Genomic DNA, 15,974 nt, shown 5'->3' with positions numbered 1-15,974 from the left:
TTCTATTGTTTGTTTGCTGTTGTTGTCAGTGTGTGAGTTATGGGTGTGTGTAATTGGGGTGTGTGTGTGTGTGTGTGTGAGAGAGAGAATGTGCGGTCAAAAATGAGTTGAAACTCCTAAAGCATAAATAGCAATAGCCTGTCTTGTTTGTTAGGCAGTATCTCCCCCTAGTGGTGGTCTGGTGTTTATTCAATTAAAGGACCGCTGGTGATGTAAATCATGTGTAGCTAGTGCAAATGAGATTAGCAAGAGGCTCGGCTAGACTACACCTGGGGTTGCTCTTCCCACAAAATATGGGTACTACTTTCCAGACTCATAACCGATAGGCTGACCTCACAGCTAACTGCTCTGGTTTCAAATACCACTTCTCAGGAGCTGCACTGTTCTAACCATCAGAGACAAGTAAATAAATACAGTGACATTAAAGAAAGTAAAAGCTAACTGCTTCCCCAAGAAAATGTCTTTTAGAATGATAGTAATACTCATGGCTATTATGCAAGAATCTGGCTTCACACTAATTAGATTATTAGAAGTCCTGTGTAGTACATGTTACAAATAAGAAAAAAAGTTCCACCACAACCATATTGTCAAAATTTGTACATATTTATTACAACATGATTTTTACTTACACACACACACACACACACACACACACACACACACACACACACACACACACACACACACACACACCACTCCAGTACATTCAAAACAAGCCTTAAAAGTGACCAAACAGAGAGGGAACACAGACACTTTGTCAGAGGAAGGTGAGCTGAGGAAAACTTGCTCCTGTACAAACATTACGTGCAGCAGCTGTCCAGTCAAAAATTTTACAAAACCACAGCACCATGTTCTTTAGTTCTCTCAATACGTTATAGCTTTTGAAACATTACCATTAACATTATCTTTCAATCCTTTCATTGCTTTAAGTCATGAATGCACAGCAGGTTTCAGATGAATATTTATAATCTTTTGTCATCATAACTGTGTTGTCTATGTTTTTCGTCTGTTCAAACAGATGCATTTCAACTGCCTAAAGACAGAGATCTCAGTACAGTGCACTTGACTGTGTTTAAAATTCAAAAAGTGTTTCCCTGGTTTTTATTTACTTGCAGTGACATTTCTAAATAAATACTATGCACATTAATTTTTGTGTATGTCTTCATAAATGAAACAAAAAAGAAAGAAAAAAAACACTTTTATTTGCTTAAAGAACAATATGGAAGGTTTAATTATGTCTCGGAAACACACTTACTTCGTCTTAGAGAAGTCAGACGTCCTCTGCTTGCTAAACACACAACTGGCATTTGTACATTGAAAAGTGCCCTGAGGCAGTTGTTGAGTGTCACAGAGGAAACTTGACAATAAGTACAGCCCCCACAACCTTTTCTATTTTTACCAAGATAGTTTCAGGTATTGGATCAGAGGTGTGTAGTCAAGCACTCGCTCGCGCTTTTGGATTTTGATGTGGATGACTTTCTCTTCTTGGTGAGGTTACTGCGGACGTCCTGCCCAGCCAGGAAATAAAGGATGGGGTCCACACAGCTGTTGGCACTGGCAAAAGGTCGAGTGACCTTGTAGGCAATACTGGAGGCCTCCAGCAAATTACAGCTGACCTGATGAACATATAAAAATGTGACACACTGCTTTTAAAGCCATTGTAACACATTTATTATAAAAGAAAATGTGTTTGTCCTCACCTGGGCTGGATTGACCTGCCTTAGGTATCTGAAAGAGTAGTAAAGACTCCGAGTGAGGTGGAAAGGGAGGAAGCAGAGCATGAACATTGCCAGCACGATGATAATCATCTTCACTGACTTCTGCTTGGATCGTCGTGCTGCCAGGCCTCCCCTCTCACCTTCAACTCCCCCTTCAGATCCACAGCTAGGCTCTAGAAGCTTCCGCACCATGAGGCCATAGCACACCATCACCACCATGAAGGGCAGGGCGAACATGAGCACTGACACAACTGAGCTGTATACCAGGAAGTCATCAAAGAGCTCTGGGCTGGTGGTGTCGTAGCAGATCCGCTCAGTGTCCATGTCCCTGGCAAAGGAGATAACACATTACAGTAGTTTCAGATAATTAAATGCAATTGCTACCTCGTTTGGCACTGAACCATAGAAGAAGATAGGAGAGTTGAAAGAAAGGAGATAAAATGTAAACTTATTAGCCAGCAGGGTGATCGTTCATTCGTGTGCCATTAAGGCACCCTAAGATAAGACACTTGGCAAAATTGGTGTGCCACAAAAATCAATAGTGCACAGTTTAACACACTTTCAGCAGAAAGTAAGGGGGAAATGAAGGGAAAAAGAAAGAGAGAACGAAAGAAGACAATTATACAAATTTGAATCACCTAGTTCTTGAGAAGTAGAGAACAGGTGCCTGGCAGAATAAAACAATGGCCCACACTGCCAGAGACACCAGCCTGGCCCGACGAGCGCTGACCCAGTACAGGGAGCGGACTGGATAGCAGATGCCAACAAACCGATGCAGACTGATACAGCACAGGAACAGTATGGAACCTACCAGAGTGAGTTTATGATTAACTATTGTTGTAAATTGTGTTGAATTTGTTTTATTTTACCACCTGTTTATCAAATTGTATTGTTTCATAACATAATGTGTTGTGGAGTGTCCCCTTGTGTCTCATTGTGTTGTCAGGTCAAATAAATGTACGCCTAATGGAATCTATGGCATACTATATATCATGTCACACCATAATACAGTGTATCATATCGTAACATCGTATCAATTTGCATAGTATGTATCATATTGCACCATAATATCTTCTTATTGTATTATATCTTAATTCATAATACCCTGCTGCTCTTTGACAGTTTTATATCCATTATATTGTATTGTATTGCTTAGTTCTACATTGTCCTGAATTGTTACATATTGCAGCCTAGTGTCATATGGTATGTCAACGTATTGTAGTGTATTGTACTGTATCGTAGCATTTCGTATCATATCGTATCGTATTGTCTAATATCTCATATTCTCCATTGTACTATATTGTATCATATCAAATCGTCCTGTGGTCATACTGCCATAACTGTGAGATGTTGGGTCTGTACCATGTCAAAACTGTACCATATAAATTGGCATAAAACAGGAACCGTATAAGCTTGCAGAATGGCTCGCTGAAGGGCCAGTCGTTCTCATCAGCATAGTAATAGACGAGGAAGGGCAGAGTGAAGATGTAGAGTGTGTCACACATCGTCAGGTTGAACATGTAGATAGTGGATGGCTTCCAGCGCTTTGTGCGGAACACGATCACATACAACGCTGTAGCGTTCAGCGCCAGGCCAATCACAAAGACCAGGGCATAGCTGACAGGAAGGAGAATATATTTAAAATCTTCATTAAATTCACAGTAGAAGGCACTGCGATTGCTTTGGTTAGTGTTGTCGTTGGCAAAGCTAGCCATCTTGATTGTGGGAACACCTGGGGGAAAGATAAGAACAAAGTTTAGGATTATGAAATTCAATGCAATGTTATATCATACCATTTGTTCCAATGTCCAGCATTTGAACCACATGCATTCGGTAAGCCACAACTATGTAGAGGTTACCATCCATTCAGAAATAGAGAGTGTGGAGACAGAAGCAACAGTAAGAAAGTGAAATCAACTTAGATTACATTTTAGGATGCCCCAAGTCATTCACTTTGGCATGTCTCAGCAGCACAGTCCTGTATAAGTCATGTTGTGCTCTAGTATAATTGACTAACCCAGTGTGATTTCACAATCAAATTTACACAATCCCGCTTGTAGCTTGAGTCATGGCATTTTAACACCATTGTACATTTCATACAAAGCAAATCTTTTTAATGCTGACTTCTTTGAATCCCCCGTTTTCTTTCTGAGTGGGTGGTTGAGTAAATGAGATAATTGTGAGAAATTGAGAGGATATTAAGGCATATTTTAAAAGTTAAAGCATATCTAATTATAATAGGCTATCCTTCATTTCATTTCATTTATTTATTTATTTGAAAAGGACAGTGCACATTAATGAACCTTTCTGTAAATATGCCAGTGTTAGCCAACAGGCTAATTTTCAACTGCAGTCCTCTGGCAGGATGTCTAAAAACCACATATTGACCAGATGTTCATCAGTCAGATTAATAAATAACACAAATTAAAAAGATACATAAAATAGATATAAAAACAACATATATCAAACAACAACAAGTTAGCATGATATCATTTAAGAGTGTTCACATGTCTGACCGCTTAAGAGCCAGTCCTTAACATCGTGGCTAAATTTAAAATAGGAAGTGCAATTTCTTATCTCTGCTGGCAATATGTTCCATAACTTAGAGGCTCTCACAGAGAAACATAACTGACCAAAAGTAGTCGACCTATGAGGGACTACACAGTCACCACTTAAAGCCGATCTTGTGGTTCTATTATTAGATGTTTTCTTTTGTATGAATGTACAGAGTGGTGGTCCTAAACAACTTTTCTGGCTGCATACATGAATCAGAGTGTAAGTAAGTATACAATTAAAGCAAGATGTGGCTTTTATGTTTATGATACGGAGACAAGTATGTGCTCAATGTGTATAACAAGTTGTGCTGTTCAACCACCTGGCCCAGCAGGTTTAACTAATGACACATGCCAAGCCTATTGTATTTTTTTCCTCCCCTCCAAACGAAAATAAAAACATATGTTTTTTAACACATCTGAGCTGCAGAACACTCACATTTGTGCAGACTTGTGTGGCGACAACTTTTTTCTACAAAACGTTTAGTGCAGCTGTGTTCTCACGCAGAAAAACAGCACTCATTCTGGCACGGCATGTCAAAGTTTCCAAAACCTCGGGACAGTGAGAAGGAGAGACAGAGGAGTAACTTTTTAACTCAAACCAGACCCTGTTTTGAAACCCTGTTCAAATCTTTCTCCGTGTGTTACTCACTGGCATGCATGCTCCATATCTTAACCTAAGTCCATTTTTCTACTCATCTGTAAATCTGTTTACCCGCAAACTCATGTTTAAACCTGTCAGGTAACTTCACACAAATGACGCCTTTACAACTTTACATGCAAATTAGACAGTATGATGCCAGACTTACTGGTTTCTCAGTTTACAGACGAGTTAACCTACGGCACTTTCTCTGACATTATTTTATCTTTATCAAAAACATTGCCTCTTGCTCGCTCTGTACCCTTCGCTTACTCCTATTTTCTCCTCAAAACAGCCCCGGGTTGAATTTAACAGATACCAGACCTCAGACAGTGTGGCCCCTTTTGTAGTCCCCACAAATACTCCTGACTTGCTGTGTGCATGCTGAGCATGCTGAGAACTACTGACTTTTCAGCAATAATGTAATTGGTCCTACTTTTTGTTCAACAAATATTCCTGTGGTATCCCAAGAAATATACTAAAAAGCACCCATCCACAAAGGCAAAACCTTTAGAAGAATTGAAATTACTTACACTGTATGAGTGCTATTTCTTTTCAAAGACTGCTCTGAGTTGACCATCCTGTGTAATGTATCCTCATTCTTTCGAGTCGAGTTGGTACAGAGTGTATCTGGTGCTGTTTATGGCTGAATGCCTAAGTCAGATACTTGAGTGAGTGTAAAGCCTCTTGAGGTGTGTGCTTGTCTGACAAGCTGTAGCCTGTATAGGACTACTGTATGTGAGCAGTTGGGCCTGAGGCTCACTGTCCATTCGACAATCTGTTAGTCAAATGGACAGTGAGCAAAAAGAGTCTGTCACCAGCTTAACGTGTTCAAATGATTCTTTTTTTTGTTTCGTAAACTCTGAAAGACATTATTCTTACTATTCTTATAGTAGAAAAAAACATAGTGGTGCTTTTATTAAATCCCACATAGACTAATGAATGTAATCATTACTGTGATATGTTCAGGCCTACATATTTATCAACAATTACTTTTCTTTGTAATCTATCTTTTAATAAAGCAGGGGGATTAAAACAAATTCTTATTGTAATTGACTATTAATTAATTAATTTATTCATTTATTCTACCATTTATTCTATCAGAGAGAAAATGCCTTTTGAGGACAGGTAAATCTTAGTGCAAATAACACACAGCTATTAGCATAAAGATTTTGCAAGCAAAGAATATTATATTTAATATTCCTGCCATGCAATCAAAAAATATATATTTATAGTTTGTATCCGCAACAAGATACAGTGGGCCTGATATGCATACTGAGATTCAATATGAAAAAACAAAAACAAACAATTAAACAATATACATAGAATGTCTAACCTGCAAATTCTTGCGTTCCACACAAACATAGAGCTCCTGAATTGAGACAAGCCATGTATGATGCATTTAGTACTTATGAGCACTTCACTGTAAAAAAAAAAATCTTACCTCTGTTTGGCCAAAGGAATACAGATGCTCCTATGTCAAATCATAAGAGAAATCATGAACCATAAGCATCCTGGCAGGATCCTAACAAAAACAATATGATCCAACAATGACTGACAGCCATTTTCTTCTGTGCTGCTGGCAGAAAGTTATGAGTGTGGGCGTGAAGAGATACATTTGTTTTCTCTGAATGTGTGTGTGTGTGTGTGTGTGCGTGTGTGTGTGGGTGCGTGCATATATTGCAATATGCGTGCGTTATTTTAAAGTGTTATACTGAGAAGAAAGGTGAGAAAGAATACTTAATGGCTTACCTGCTCCAGAAACTTTGTGTATTAATGATTACACAGCCCTTAACCTTAACCTTGGCTATAACACGTAGGAGGCATGAAGTAAAATACTTGCCCTACCAGCTACTTCAATCTGTCTGGCCAAATTTCATGCTTCTGGGGGTGGGGGGGTCAAAAACTGTATTATTACCACTCACTTGTTTGTATAAGACATTACTGCTTTGAAACTTGCCCACTATATAACAATCAGCTGTAGTCTGGCACCAGCAGTGTGAGCACTTGTATTTCTGAGCAACAATAACATTGATTGCATTTCTCCCATCAGTAACAAGTACATTTTAACCTTGAGAGGTTTATTTAAATTCCTATATTACACTGGTCACCCAAGTATAATGATCTCTCATTATACTGACACATCCCACAACACAAATATTTTAATACCTGATTAATTTTAAACCATGAGCAACCACACTCAACATACAAAATTTGCTCACTGTATACAACCAGCTGCTGCTGCTGCCAACTCATTACAAGGGTTTCAGACACCCTCCATTGTAATGTATTCCTTTAATTGTTCACTCAGCACCCACTTCCAATGAACCCAGTGACCCTATTTTTGGTCTACTCCCTGATACCCCACAGATTTTTGAAAAGTACACAATTGTCTAATTAATAATAGCAGGATACATTATAAATCAGTAATTTAAATGTATAAATCTTTATTTTTATTGATGTTTGATATCATCATTTGAGCTGAAGCCTAAAAATAATATTTTTTGTAATTATTATTATTTTTTAAAACAATCCGCATTTGAGAAAGGAGAGGTGTATTTTGTTTGTTTCCATTTCCCCGGTCTATTTCGGTTTTAAATTCTATTTTTTGTCTTACTCCATGATCGATTTTTCTTTGATCGACTGCGGTTTCTTGTTGCTATGCAGGTCTGCAGGACGCAGCCTCCTCCTGCCAGTGTCAGGTTTTTGCCTTTTCTCCTTCAGCAAGCTGAGGCAACGCGGGAAAACATTGATGCATAGTGGTTAATGGCCCCAGGTTCAATTTACTATCCTTTTAGCTCTTTGGTTCGAAACTGTTCTGAATACGTGTTCATCAGGGTTACTGTCGAGAAAAAGGCAGAACAAAAAGGATGTCTCTCTGCTCCTGATGTTTTTGAGCACAGACGAGGTGCTATCCCGATCTTTGCCACATTGGGGCGCTGTTGGCCTTAGTTGCTGAAGGGGAACCCCATTAATACCACCCCATCCCTTCCCTCGGCTTTTTCTTCTCCGCCTGTTTGCTCCCCTGCTCCACAACACAGTACAGTACACACTAGTGCTCTAGTAGTGGCAGTAACCAACACAAGTGTGTTCAGTCTCTCCTCGTAGCGTCAGTTTCTGCTCTGTATAAACTAGCCATTTATCATCAATCATGGCCGCCGGAGTACAAATCTAACTCCCGTCTTTCCTCCCTGTCGTCTGGAGGGGAGGATTTTTGTTTGAGGAAACACAATATTAGCCCCACACTGATTTGGATTTCCTCTTGGAATTACAATACATCTCACAAGGGAAATACCATTCATGTCAATACTCCAAAATGCAGCCGCCGCCGAGGAAGGTGAGTGATTTCCAGAGTCCGTTATGTCTAAGCTGGGCTGTACAGACAATGACAGATAACTGTGTAGTAATCTTACATGCGGATATTGTGTTTTACTAACCACACGAACAGCGTCTGATGCTGAAGGCTTTAGTAAATTAAAGTGGGGGGAAAGACATTTGCTAGCCAACATTAGCAGCATTTGCTAGCTAGGTTAGGTAGTAACCTAGTGACATTAATATGCATCTGTCCAGCCGTTGTACCGTGAACCGTCAAACGTCAAATAACGTTAGCTAGAAAACGCTAGGTGGGCTAACATGAAGCGTTTCATACAAAGCATCGGAACATATTCGTAAGTAATTAGGATATTTCGGTTTCCCTTTTAATATGTCCTGTAGTAGACATAACTTTAAACGAAAAAGAAAATACCATTTGCATGTTAACTTATGGCATTAACATTATAGCTAATATCGTTGCAGCAATTAATACAGTCCACGATTAAATGTCAATTTAGTGTAGCGTCGATGTTATTTTGCTCATTTATATATCATGAAGCTGTGACAACAGTCCCTTAGACAGCATAACAAAAGCTGTCGTCTTTCCACGTTGTGATGCTTCTTGTCTCAAGGGAAGACCTTCAATACATCCGTGGTCACATCAGAAGCTGAGCTGACAAAAGCAGCTAACACGCACAGAAAGAGAAGGCATGCTGGTTATTGATTCTGTATGGGCTGAGAGAAGACCACAGTCTCCTATAGCTTGGTACCCAGTGTGTGCGAGTGTGTGTGTTGGAAGTTGCTGGTCCATTGGTTTCTATGAGTGTGTGTGTGTTGTCCTGAAATAGATGCATGAGAGCCAATTACCCTGCTGTGAACCTCTGTGCAGTTTTCACTTAATTACCACATATTCCCCCAGTGCCATTTATGCTCTGGGTTTGTAGACACAGACTGGCCTTGAACATGTCATGTCATGTCTGTAAAACACACACACACACACACACACACACAGAAACAGGTCCTTTCATTATAGAGGCTGTGGAGACCACTATGGTTGTCATGTTGCACTGTGTGTGAGCAAGCGCACCATTAAAGTCATATTAATTTTGTTATATCTCATTTGTCAGCTGTCAGTGTTTTTCCAATTCAGTTTGCAGTGAATATACTTACGAGAATAAAACAGAAAAGGTAAAATACTGACGTGTTACCCCCTGCCAATGTGGCTGGAACACTCAGTATATTCGGCTCACAGCACCACAGACAGTGTATCAGGATTTGGCTGCTGGATACTAATAATTTCTCTGCCAGCATTACACATACAGCCGATTCTAATATATTTGTTTTATGCAGCTGAAATTAAAGATAGGTGCTGAGGAGGTTGAAAAAAGGCAAAATGTTGTCACATAAATATTATTTTTTAGATATAATAATAGTATATATTCATCTATCAGTTATTTCCTCTTTATACTTTGCATTTTCAGACACATCCTGGGATGATGGGAAGACACAACAACAAAACACTTTAAACTGACATTGTCGACAGTGACATCTCACTACAAGTTCAACCAACCAGTATCTTTAACTTGTCATGCTTTAACTTAACAGGATGCACATATCAGATGTCAACCAACATGAAATACCAAGGACATACATGTAATAATGTACATATATTGTTTGGGTGAATCTCATAATTTATCTTGATATAGATTTCCTGTCATCACTTAATCTCAGTTAATCGTTATTCTTCTCTCAGGCATACGTACACACACATTACAGGTGGGATATTTACATCAAAACCATAAAATATGCATATTGCTGTTTAGGTTAGGCTCCACTTTCTTAGCAGTATTATAGAGCTACCTGCTGCATCAGCTATCACTACAGCAGCTCTACCCTTTTCCTTCAACATGAACTCTAACATACAGAATTTCTCTTCCACTGTGCCTCATAATTAACTTCTCTATGTCCAATCTTTTTCACTGTCGCATTCGTCTTCTTCCTGTCACTGACTGTCTGTCTTTCTCAGTCTCGCCATCTTCTTTTCTCTCCCTCCTTACTCTAACTCACACTTCACATTCTTCCCCCTTCTCTCATACATAACCTCTCCTCAACCGCTCTTCCTCTCACTTTGTCTCCCCATCACCCTTTTGCCCTTCCCCTTCTCTCCCTCTCTCCCTGTGGTTTCCTATGAGTGATAGAAGGTGAAATCGAGTGAAGTCATTTTGCCCCGATAATGTAATGAACCACTCCCTCCTTATCTTCAAAGACACAGCACATGAAAGAAAGGAGCTCTGCAGTGTGTGTTGGTGTGTGTGTCTGTGTTTGTGTGTGTGTGTGCGTGTGCCAGTTTTGTGCACGTTATGTTGTTGATTGTTTTGTCTGAACAGAACAGTCATGAATTTGCCCACTGTTACTCTGGTGAATAGCTGATGGAATTTACCCGACAATACACAATGACCTTCACAGTGACTCTGTGCATGTTGGCAGGAGGTGTCTATGTGTGTGTGTGTGTGTGTGTGTGTGTATGCTTGTTTGTGTTCTTATTAAGGGTGAGCTCTTTGTCTGTTTTTGTACAAGACTGTGAATGAATGCAGGTTACAGCCCCTGGTCTGACCACCCAAATGTATATTTGTGTATGAAGTGATATAGTTTGTATCTTTTCCTAACGCCCATAGACTCAGTCACCTTTCGCTGCAAAATGCCTCCTCCAGCCAGCTTCTCCAAAGGACTGACATAACCCTGATGCTGATTGTTAACATTGACGGATTACTGATGGGAGTGTGTATGTGTGTGTTCCTCTCAGGTACTCTAGAGCTGAGCACACTCAAGATAGATGACAGGTAGATTGATAGGGGGTTAAAATGTTTGTGTGTCTGTGTATGTAGGCCACAGTGACTCAGGAGCTGAAATTTTTTTTTTTGGTTCCTGAGAAGATATAACTAAAGTACATAACAATCCAAACTTGAGTTAGCCCCTTTTGTACAATCCACCCATTCATAGCTAAAATAAAAATCCTTCTCTGATGTTGTCTATCAGATGTGGCAGATACTGATTTAATCATGGAAATCAGAAAGCAATAATGATTTTTATCTGTATTTACCTTATCAGTGCATATGACGAAAGAATGTCTTTAATGTTTTGCATTGTGCATTCAGTGAACTTAACTGGGGGATGGAAGTACAGTTTCTTTTCTCATTATAAAGCAGGTCTAGGTTCTACACTAATACTGTGAAAGTATCAAAATGTTCAGTCCACAGAGAAATGCACACAGCCTGCATTCAGAGACTGTGCCTTAAAACAAGGACTTAAGTAACTTTATGATGTCACAACAAAGCAGTCACCGCATGCCCCTAGCCCGGCCCACCTGGACCCACCATCCAACCTTGCAAGATTCGGGTTCTCCGAGTGTTTACCTGAACTTTGCAATATTTTTATCCGATCACTCAGAAAGAAGTCAATCTTTCTGATTGGCTCGCCAACCTGTTCTTACTAGATCTCCAGAGGGAAGCCTGAGAGAGGAGGTGTAAAACTTGAGATGGTTTCTGGTACTTAAAACCACAAATAAAACTTCTTATCGACATCAAAACTTCAAATAAAACACTGGAAAAGTGTAAAATATGGGGACTTTAAATGGAATATCTTTGGTTTGGGACTGAAACAAGACATTTTAAGTTTTCACCTTGGGCTCCAGTCCAGAACCTTTGAGAGTCCAAGGTTACTATTATAAATTTGATATTCCATAGACTAAACAATGATTCCAAAAAATAATCAACAGATTATTTGATAAAGAAAATAATCGTTAGTTGCAGTCCTGTTGGATAATGTTGCTGCATTTGTGACATTGGTGTGTGACTTTTGGTGATTTCATGCACCATTTAATCTAACTGGGGTTGGTTGATATGGCCAGTGAAAAAAAAATCATTATTAATTGTTAATGTGTATATGATTTTCAGACAGGTAGAGGCATTCATCTTTCTTTGAGCTCCTCTATGGAAAGGAAAAGGAAAAGCTCTACTGATAACCAAAATCACAGATGATATGTATTTTCATATCTCATTATTGATATTTTATGATTATATCAATACTGAAGGAGAGATGATTTATTGTTGTGTTGGGTTTTATGTAGGTGAATGTGAGCCAGGAGATAAATGACATGTCTGCAGAGCAAAGATGAATAAATGACAAATTCTTTACTTGACATATCTTTTCGTTTCCTCCAGGTCAAAGTGACACAGGAGCTGAAAAACACACACACGGATCAGATGACAAGACTGCACTTTAAACACCAGACCGAATGTGACCTGCTGGAAGACATGAGGTATGAGTCTCTTGGTCACATGCTTGTACTGACACAATCTTGATCTCGTCCACTGCAAAAGAACTGAGGAATGCGCTGACCAACTGCCAAATGATCTGAAATCTAGTCATCATTGCTGACCGCATACTCACATGAACACAGCCATGCACAAAAAGAGAGAGAGAAACAACAAATGAGTGAGGGAGGAGTGGCATGAGAGTGAAAAAAAAGGAGGAGGGGTATTGTCATATTTCAGTTTTTTGAGAAGGACAAAGGGTCGGGAAAATGACGAAGGAATTTCCTGCTGCCCTCTTCCTGCTCTCCAACTCCTTCATTTCTTTCTTCCTCTCTTTCTTATTTTCCAAATTTCAATCCGTATCTCTGTCTGTCATCTTTTCCTTCTCCCTCAGTTCCATTTTTTTTTCTGTCTCTTTTACTCTGACTATCTTTTTTATCTGCCTCCCTAGCTCTCTTTTTCATTTTGGCTTTGCTCTGTTTACTCATGACGTGCGAGTCTGGCAGTTGTCCCTTTTTGGATTTGGCAATGGGAGGAAACCCTGGTTCCTTCACACGCTCTCATTTTCTGTGTTGACTAAGCATTGATTATTTATGACAGCAAACTCGCTAATACTCTCTGCTTCCATCCCTGTTTTTCTCCCTGTTTCTCATTTTCATGCTATCTCTACCTTTTCTCTCTCTGAGACTTCTCTCTCTTTCTCCTGCTTGCACTCTTGGGGGCAGCTCCAGCTGTTTGAGAACAGATTGCCTTGTTGCTGCTGGGTTTTGGAGAGTGAACAAGGCCCCGGTCTCACTTGTGGGACAGGGGGAGAGCCAGTTAAGCATATGCAACCACAATGTGTTAGTTCTTTCAGTCAGTGAGGGATGGAGCTACATGCCACTGGTTAAAGATCTCCATGTTGACTTTGTCATCCTCAAAGTTGAAAAGACACTGCCTGCAGTGTTTTCACAATGCGTTCCTCTAGCCTTTAATGTTTTGTAATTATTTCTGATGACACATTCTCATGGTCAAAAAAATCAGGAGCAGCAGGGGGGTGCAGTGATTAGGGAGAGTGCCTTTCGATTGGGAGGCCTGGACGCAAGCCCCCGCAGCAACAAGCATCTGCTTTGTCGATGTGTCCTTGAGCAAGACACTGAGGGCCTATTAGTTTTTCTCTAGCTGATGTGGCACTCATCTGACTTATTGGGGAAGATCAGAAGGGTTGGGGGATATCTGCAATTCACATCAGAAGCAAGATGGCCTTTGCGGTAAACACTAACGCTGACCGGCGTTTACTTGTTGTCACACCCAGCTGTCTTTTCAGCAGTACAGTACATGAGGTGCTGAAAGAACAGCAGCCGGCTAAACTGTCAACTGTTTTCACTAATACCAGTGAAATGACTGATCTGTTCAGTGGACATAAATAGGTTTCAAGTTGGCCATATGAGAAATATGGAGCAAGAAAATGGGCAATGCTTTTTATTTATTGATTCTTTTCCTTTTTTGCCCCTGTATGTATGTATGTATGTATGTATGTATGTATGTATTTAGACATAGTTGAACTGGAATTGCTGGAATTTCTGACGATAAGATCAATCGATTAGTCGATCAACAGAAAAATAACTGTCAACAACTTTGCGGAACACCTCCTGGTTCCAGCTCCTGCATTGTCAACCAAATATTTTTGGGGTATTTTTGACCTGTTGCTCAGGCAAAATCAGATATTTAAAGATTTCACATTTGACAAAGAAATTGTGATGTACATTTTTTTTTTTCCCAGAAATTTTAAATAATATACAATGAATCATTAAGCCATGCAGTTCTACATAGGGAAGCAGGCCAACACTTAATGAAAACTCTAAAAACTCTTCCTCTTTTAAACAAATACGTCTCCCACTGACTTTTGCAGCAGTGATTTCCACAGAAAGATGTAATTATTGACCTTTCCCTGTTCAGGATCAAAATACTGCCATAATTACGCCTGCAAACATACAGTGAATGGACTATAGTAGGAATCTAGACCGTCTGCTAACTGCAGGACATTTACAATAATTAATTTTCATTGACCCTGTAAAAACACACTTTTGATGGAATTGGACTGAAACTACAACTCTGAAATTGTTTATATGAACTTAAATCTTTAAAATAGCTGGAGTCTGCAGGACAAGAAAAGTGTGGCCATATAATGAAACATACACAGTTGACAGACTACAATTTCCAGCTTAAAGCCTACAGTAGATTTTAACTCTTAAATCTCGAAAGCTGCTCTGAGGTTATTTACCCTAATTAATCCACAGGCTGGCTTTAATCAAAGCACACACTGGTCACACTTACGCACATACACAAGTTGCTATAGCTATAGTTAATTCAGCTACTTTTTTGACCAATTGTCAAAGAAGTGAAAGGTAAAGAATAAAAGAAAAAAGAAAGAGCACCAAATGGATAGACAGATATAAAGAAAGGAAGAGAAAGAACAGTGTCTTTAATCCTCTGAGACTGCATTTTAGCTGGACTAGTTTTAGGAGAGAGGATAAGGGAAAGAGAGAGAGAGGAGAAAACTATGACGGTTGGTAGACTCAGGGAGTCAACTTGGTGTCCTCAATCCAGCTAAATCCTCCATACCCTTATGTCTGCCTCAACAGCAAGACACACACACATACACACACACATCACCCAGTGCTGACCATAAAAGAAGGCAAGTCTCATACAAACCTGTATTCACCTTGCAGACATTTAGTAATGTTGACCTACCTTTCACTTTTGCTGTGAAAGAAGCTGTGACAGTTCTAAGTACCGCAATTGTCTTATATTGGTTGTATCTGTAGGTTTGGATCAGTGAATGAAACTGAATTGCAAAAAGGCCATCATCATGGCACTATGCACTGTGGCAAAAATGGTGTGGTGTGCCTTTACAACTGTGTATCCCTTTTGTAATGATTTTTTATTGATTTTTTATTTTTTTAAATCACAACCTGCTACAAGAGAATTTGTTGATAGGTTGTGATGTCAAATAGCAGAGTTTCACAGCAGAGTGGACGCTCCATAGAGCATAATTAATTGTGGAGATGAGCTGAGAGTAGCCAATGCCTGGACTAGATTGGACCTGACTGGCCTAGAATTTGGGAATTAATGTGATTTAGGAATTTACCCCACCCCTCCCCACTTCTGTGTTTTGTGTAGCACATTTGCATGGAATAAATGAAATTTGTGTTTCACTCAAATTTATTGACCAAATCCTAGGAATTATCTGCAGATATCATTAAAACATAATGGGTCTCCATGCTGAGTAGCTAGATGAGCCTCCCCAATTTGAACCCAGAATGCTATCATTAATGATTTTCTCTGCAGCCTACATAATTTAGGAAGAGGAGGAACAGATATTCAAGGATTCATTTGGAAACAAAAGACCCAGGCTAATGCAATGCTGATTCACACCCTGCTAATATAATTAGGCAGC

General features: G+C 39.5%; 2 protein-coding genes across 4 annotated transcripts in view; one reads left to right on the top strand and one right to left on the bottom strand.

The window, feature by feature from the left end:
* Positions 1-584: 584 nt before the first annotated feature.
* Positions 585-5,587, bottom strand: p2ry2.1 (purinergic receptor P2Y2, tandem duplicate 1). 2 transcript variants are annotated; one of them, XM_023398728.2, is made up of 5 exons: positions 5,444-5,587; positions 3,097-3,450; positions 2,357-2,525; positions 1,701-2,046; positions 585-1,616 (listed from the first exon to the last, which is right to left on the bottom strand). In XM_023398728.2, the coding sequence occupies exons 2-5, from the start codon at positions 3,431-3,433 to the stop codon at positions 1,422-1,424; spliced, it is 1,047 nt and encodes a 348-aa protein (XP_023254496.1). In that variant the 5' UTR covers positions 3,434-3,450; positions 5,444-5,587; the 3' UTR covers positions 585-1,421. The 2 variants fall into 2 exon arrangements, with proteins under 2 accessions (XP_023254496.1, XP_023254495.1); XM_023398727.2 differs by lacking the exon at positions 5,444-5,587 and adding an exon at positions 4,710-5,436.
* A 2,372-nt stretch (positions 5,588-7,959) lies between these two features.
* fchsd2 (FCH and double SH3 domains 2) overlaps positions 7,960-15,974 on the top strand; it is a 66,940-nt gene continuing 58,925 nt past the window's right edge. Inside the window, exons 1-2 of one of the 2 annotated variants that reach the window (XM_023398733.2) lie at positions 7,960-8,247; positions 12,443-12,540. In XM_023398733.2, the coding sequence (XP_023254501.1) occupies positions 8,227-8,247; positions 12,443-12,540 (119 nt within the window). In that variant the 5' untranslated portion in view covers positions 7,960-8,226. The remainder of the gene's footprint in view (positions 8,248-12,442; positions 12,541-15,974) is intronic. The other variant, XM_087171802.1, reaches the window with a different exon arrangement.

The sequence above is a fragment of the Seriola lalandi genome, unplaced genomic scaffold, assembly GCF_002814215.2.
Source record: "Seriola lalandi dorsalis isolate HSWRI2012SDOR001 ecotype SW California unplaced genomic scaffold, Sedor1 jcf7180002049771, whole genome shotgun sequence".
Classification (NCBI taxonomy): Eukaryota; Metazoa; Chordata; class Actinopteri; order Carangiformes; family Carangidae; genus Seriola; species Seriola lalandi.
Note: the sequence above shows the minus strand (reverse complement) of the source record. Positions and strands in the feature narration are given on the sequence as shown.

Coding starts and splice junctions, on each gene's coding strand:
- p2ry2.1 (XM_023398728.2), bottom strand. CDS start 3,433: ATGGCTAGCTTTGCCAACGACAACACTAACCAAAGCAATCGCAGTGCC. Junction 2,526..3,096: donor GTTTTATGCCAATTTATATG/GTACAGTTTTGA, acceptor TCACTCTGGTAG/GTTCCATACTGTTCCTGTGC. Junction 1,617..1,700: donor GGCAGGTCAATCCAGCCCAG/GTGAGGACAAAC, acceptor TATGTTCATCAG/GTCAGCTGTAATTTGCTGGA.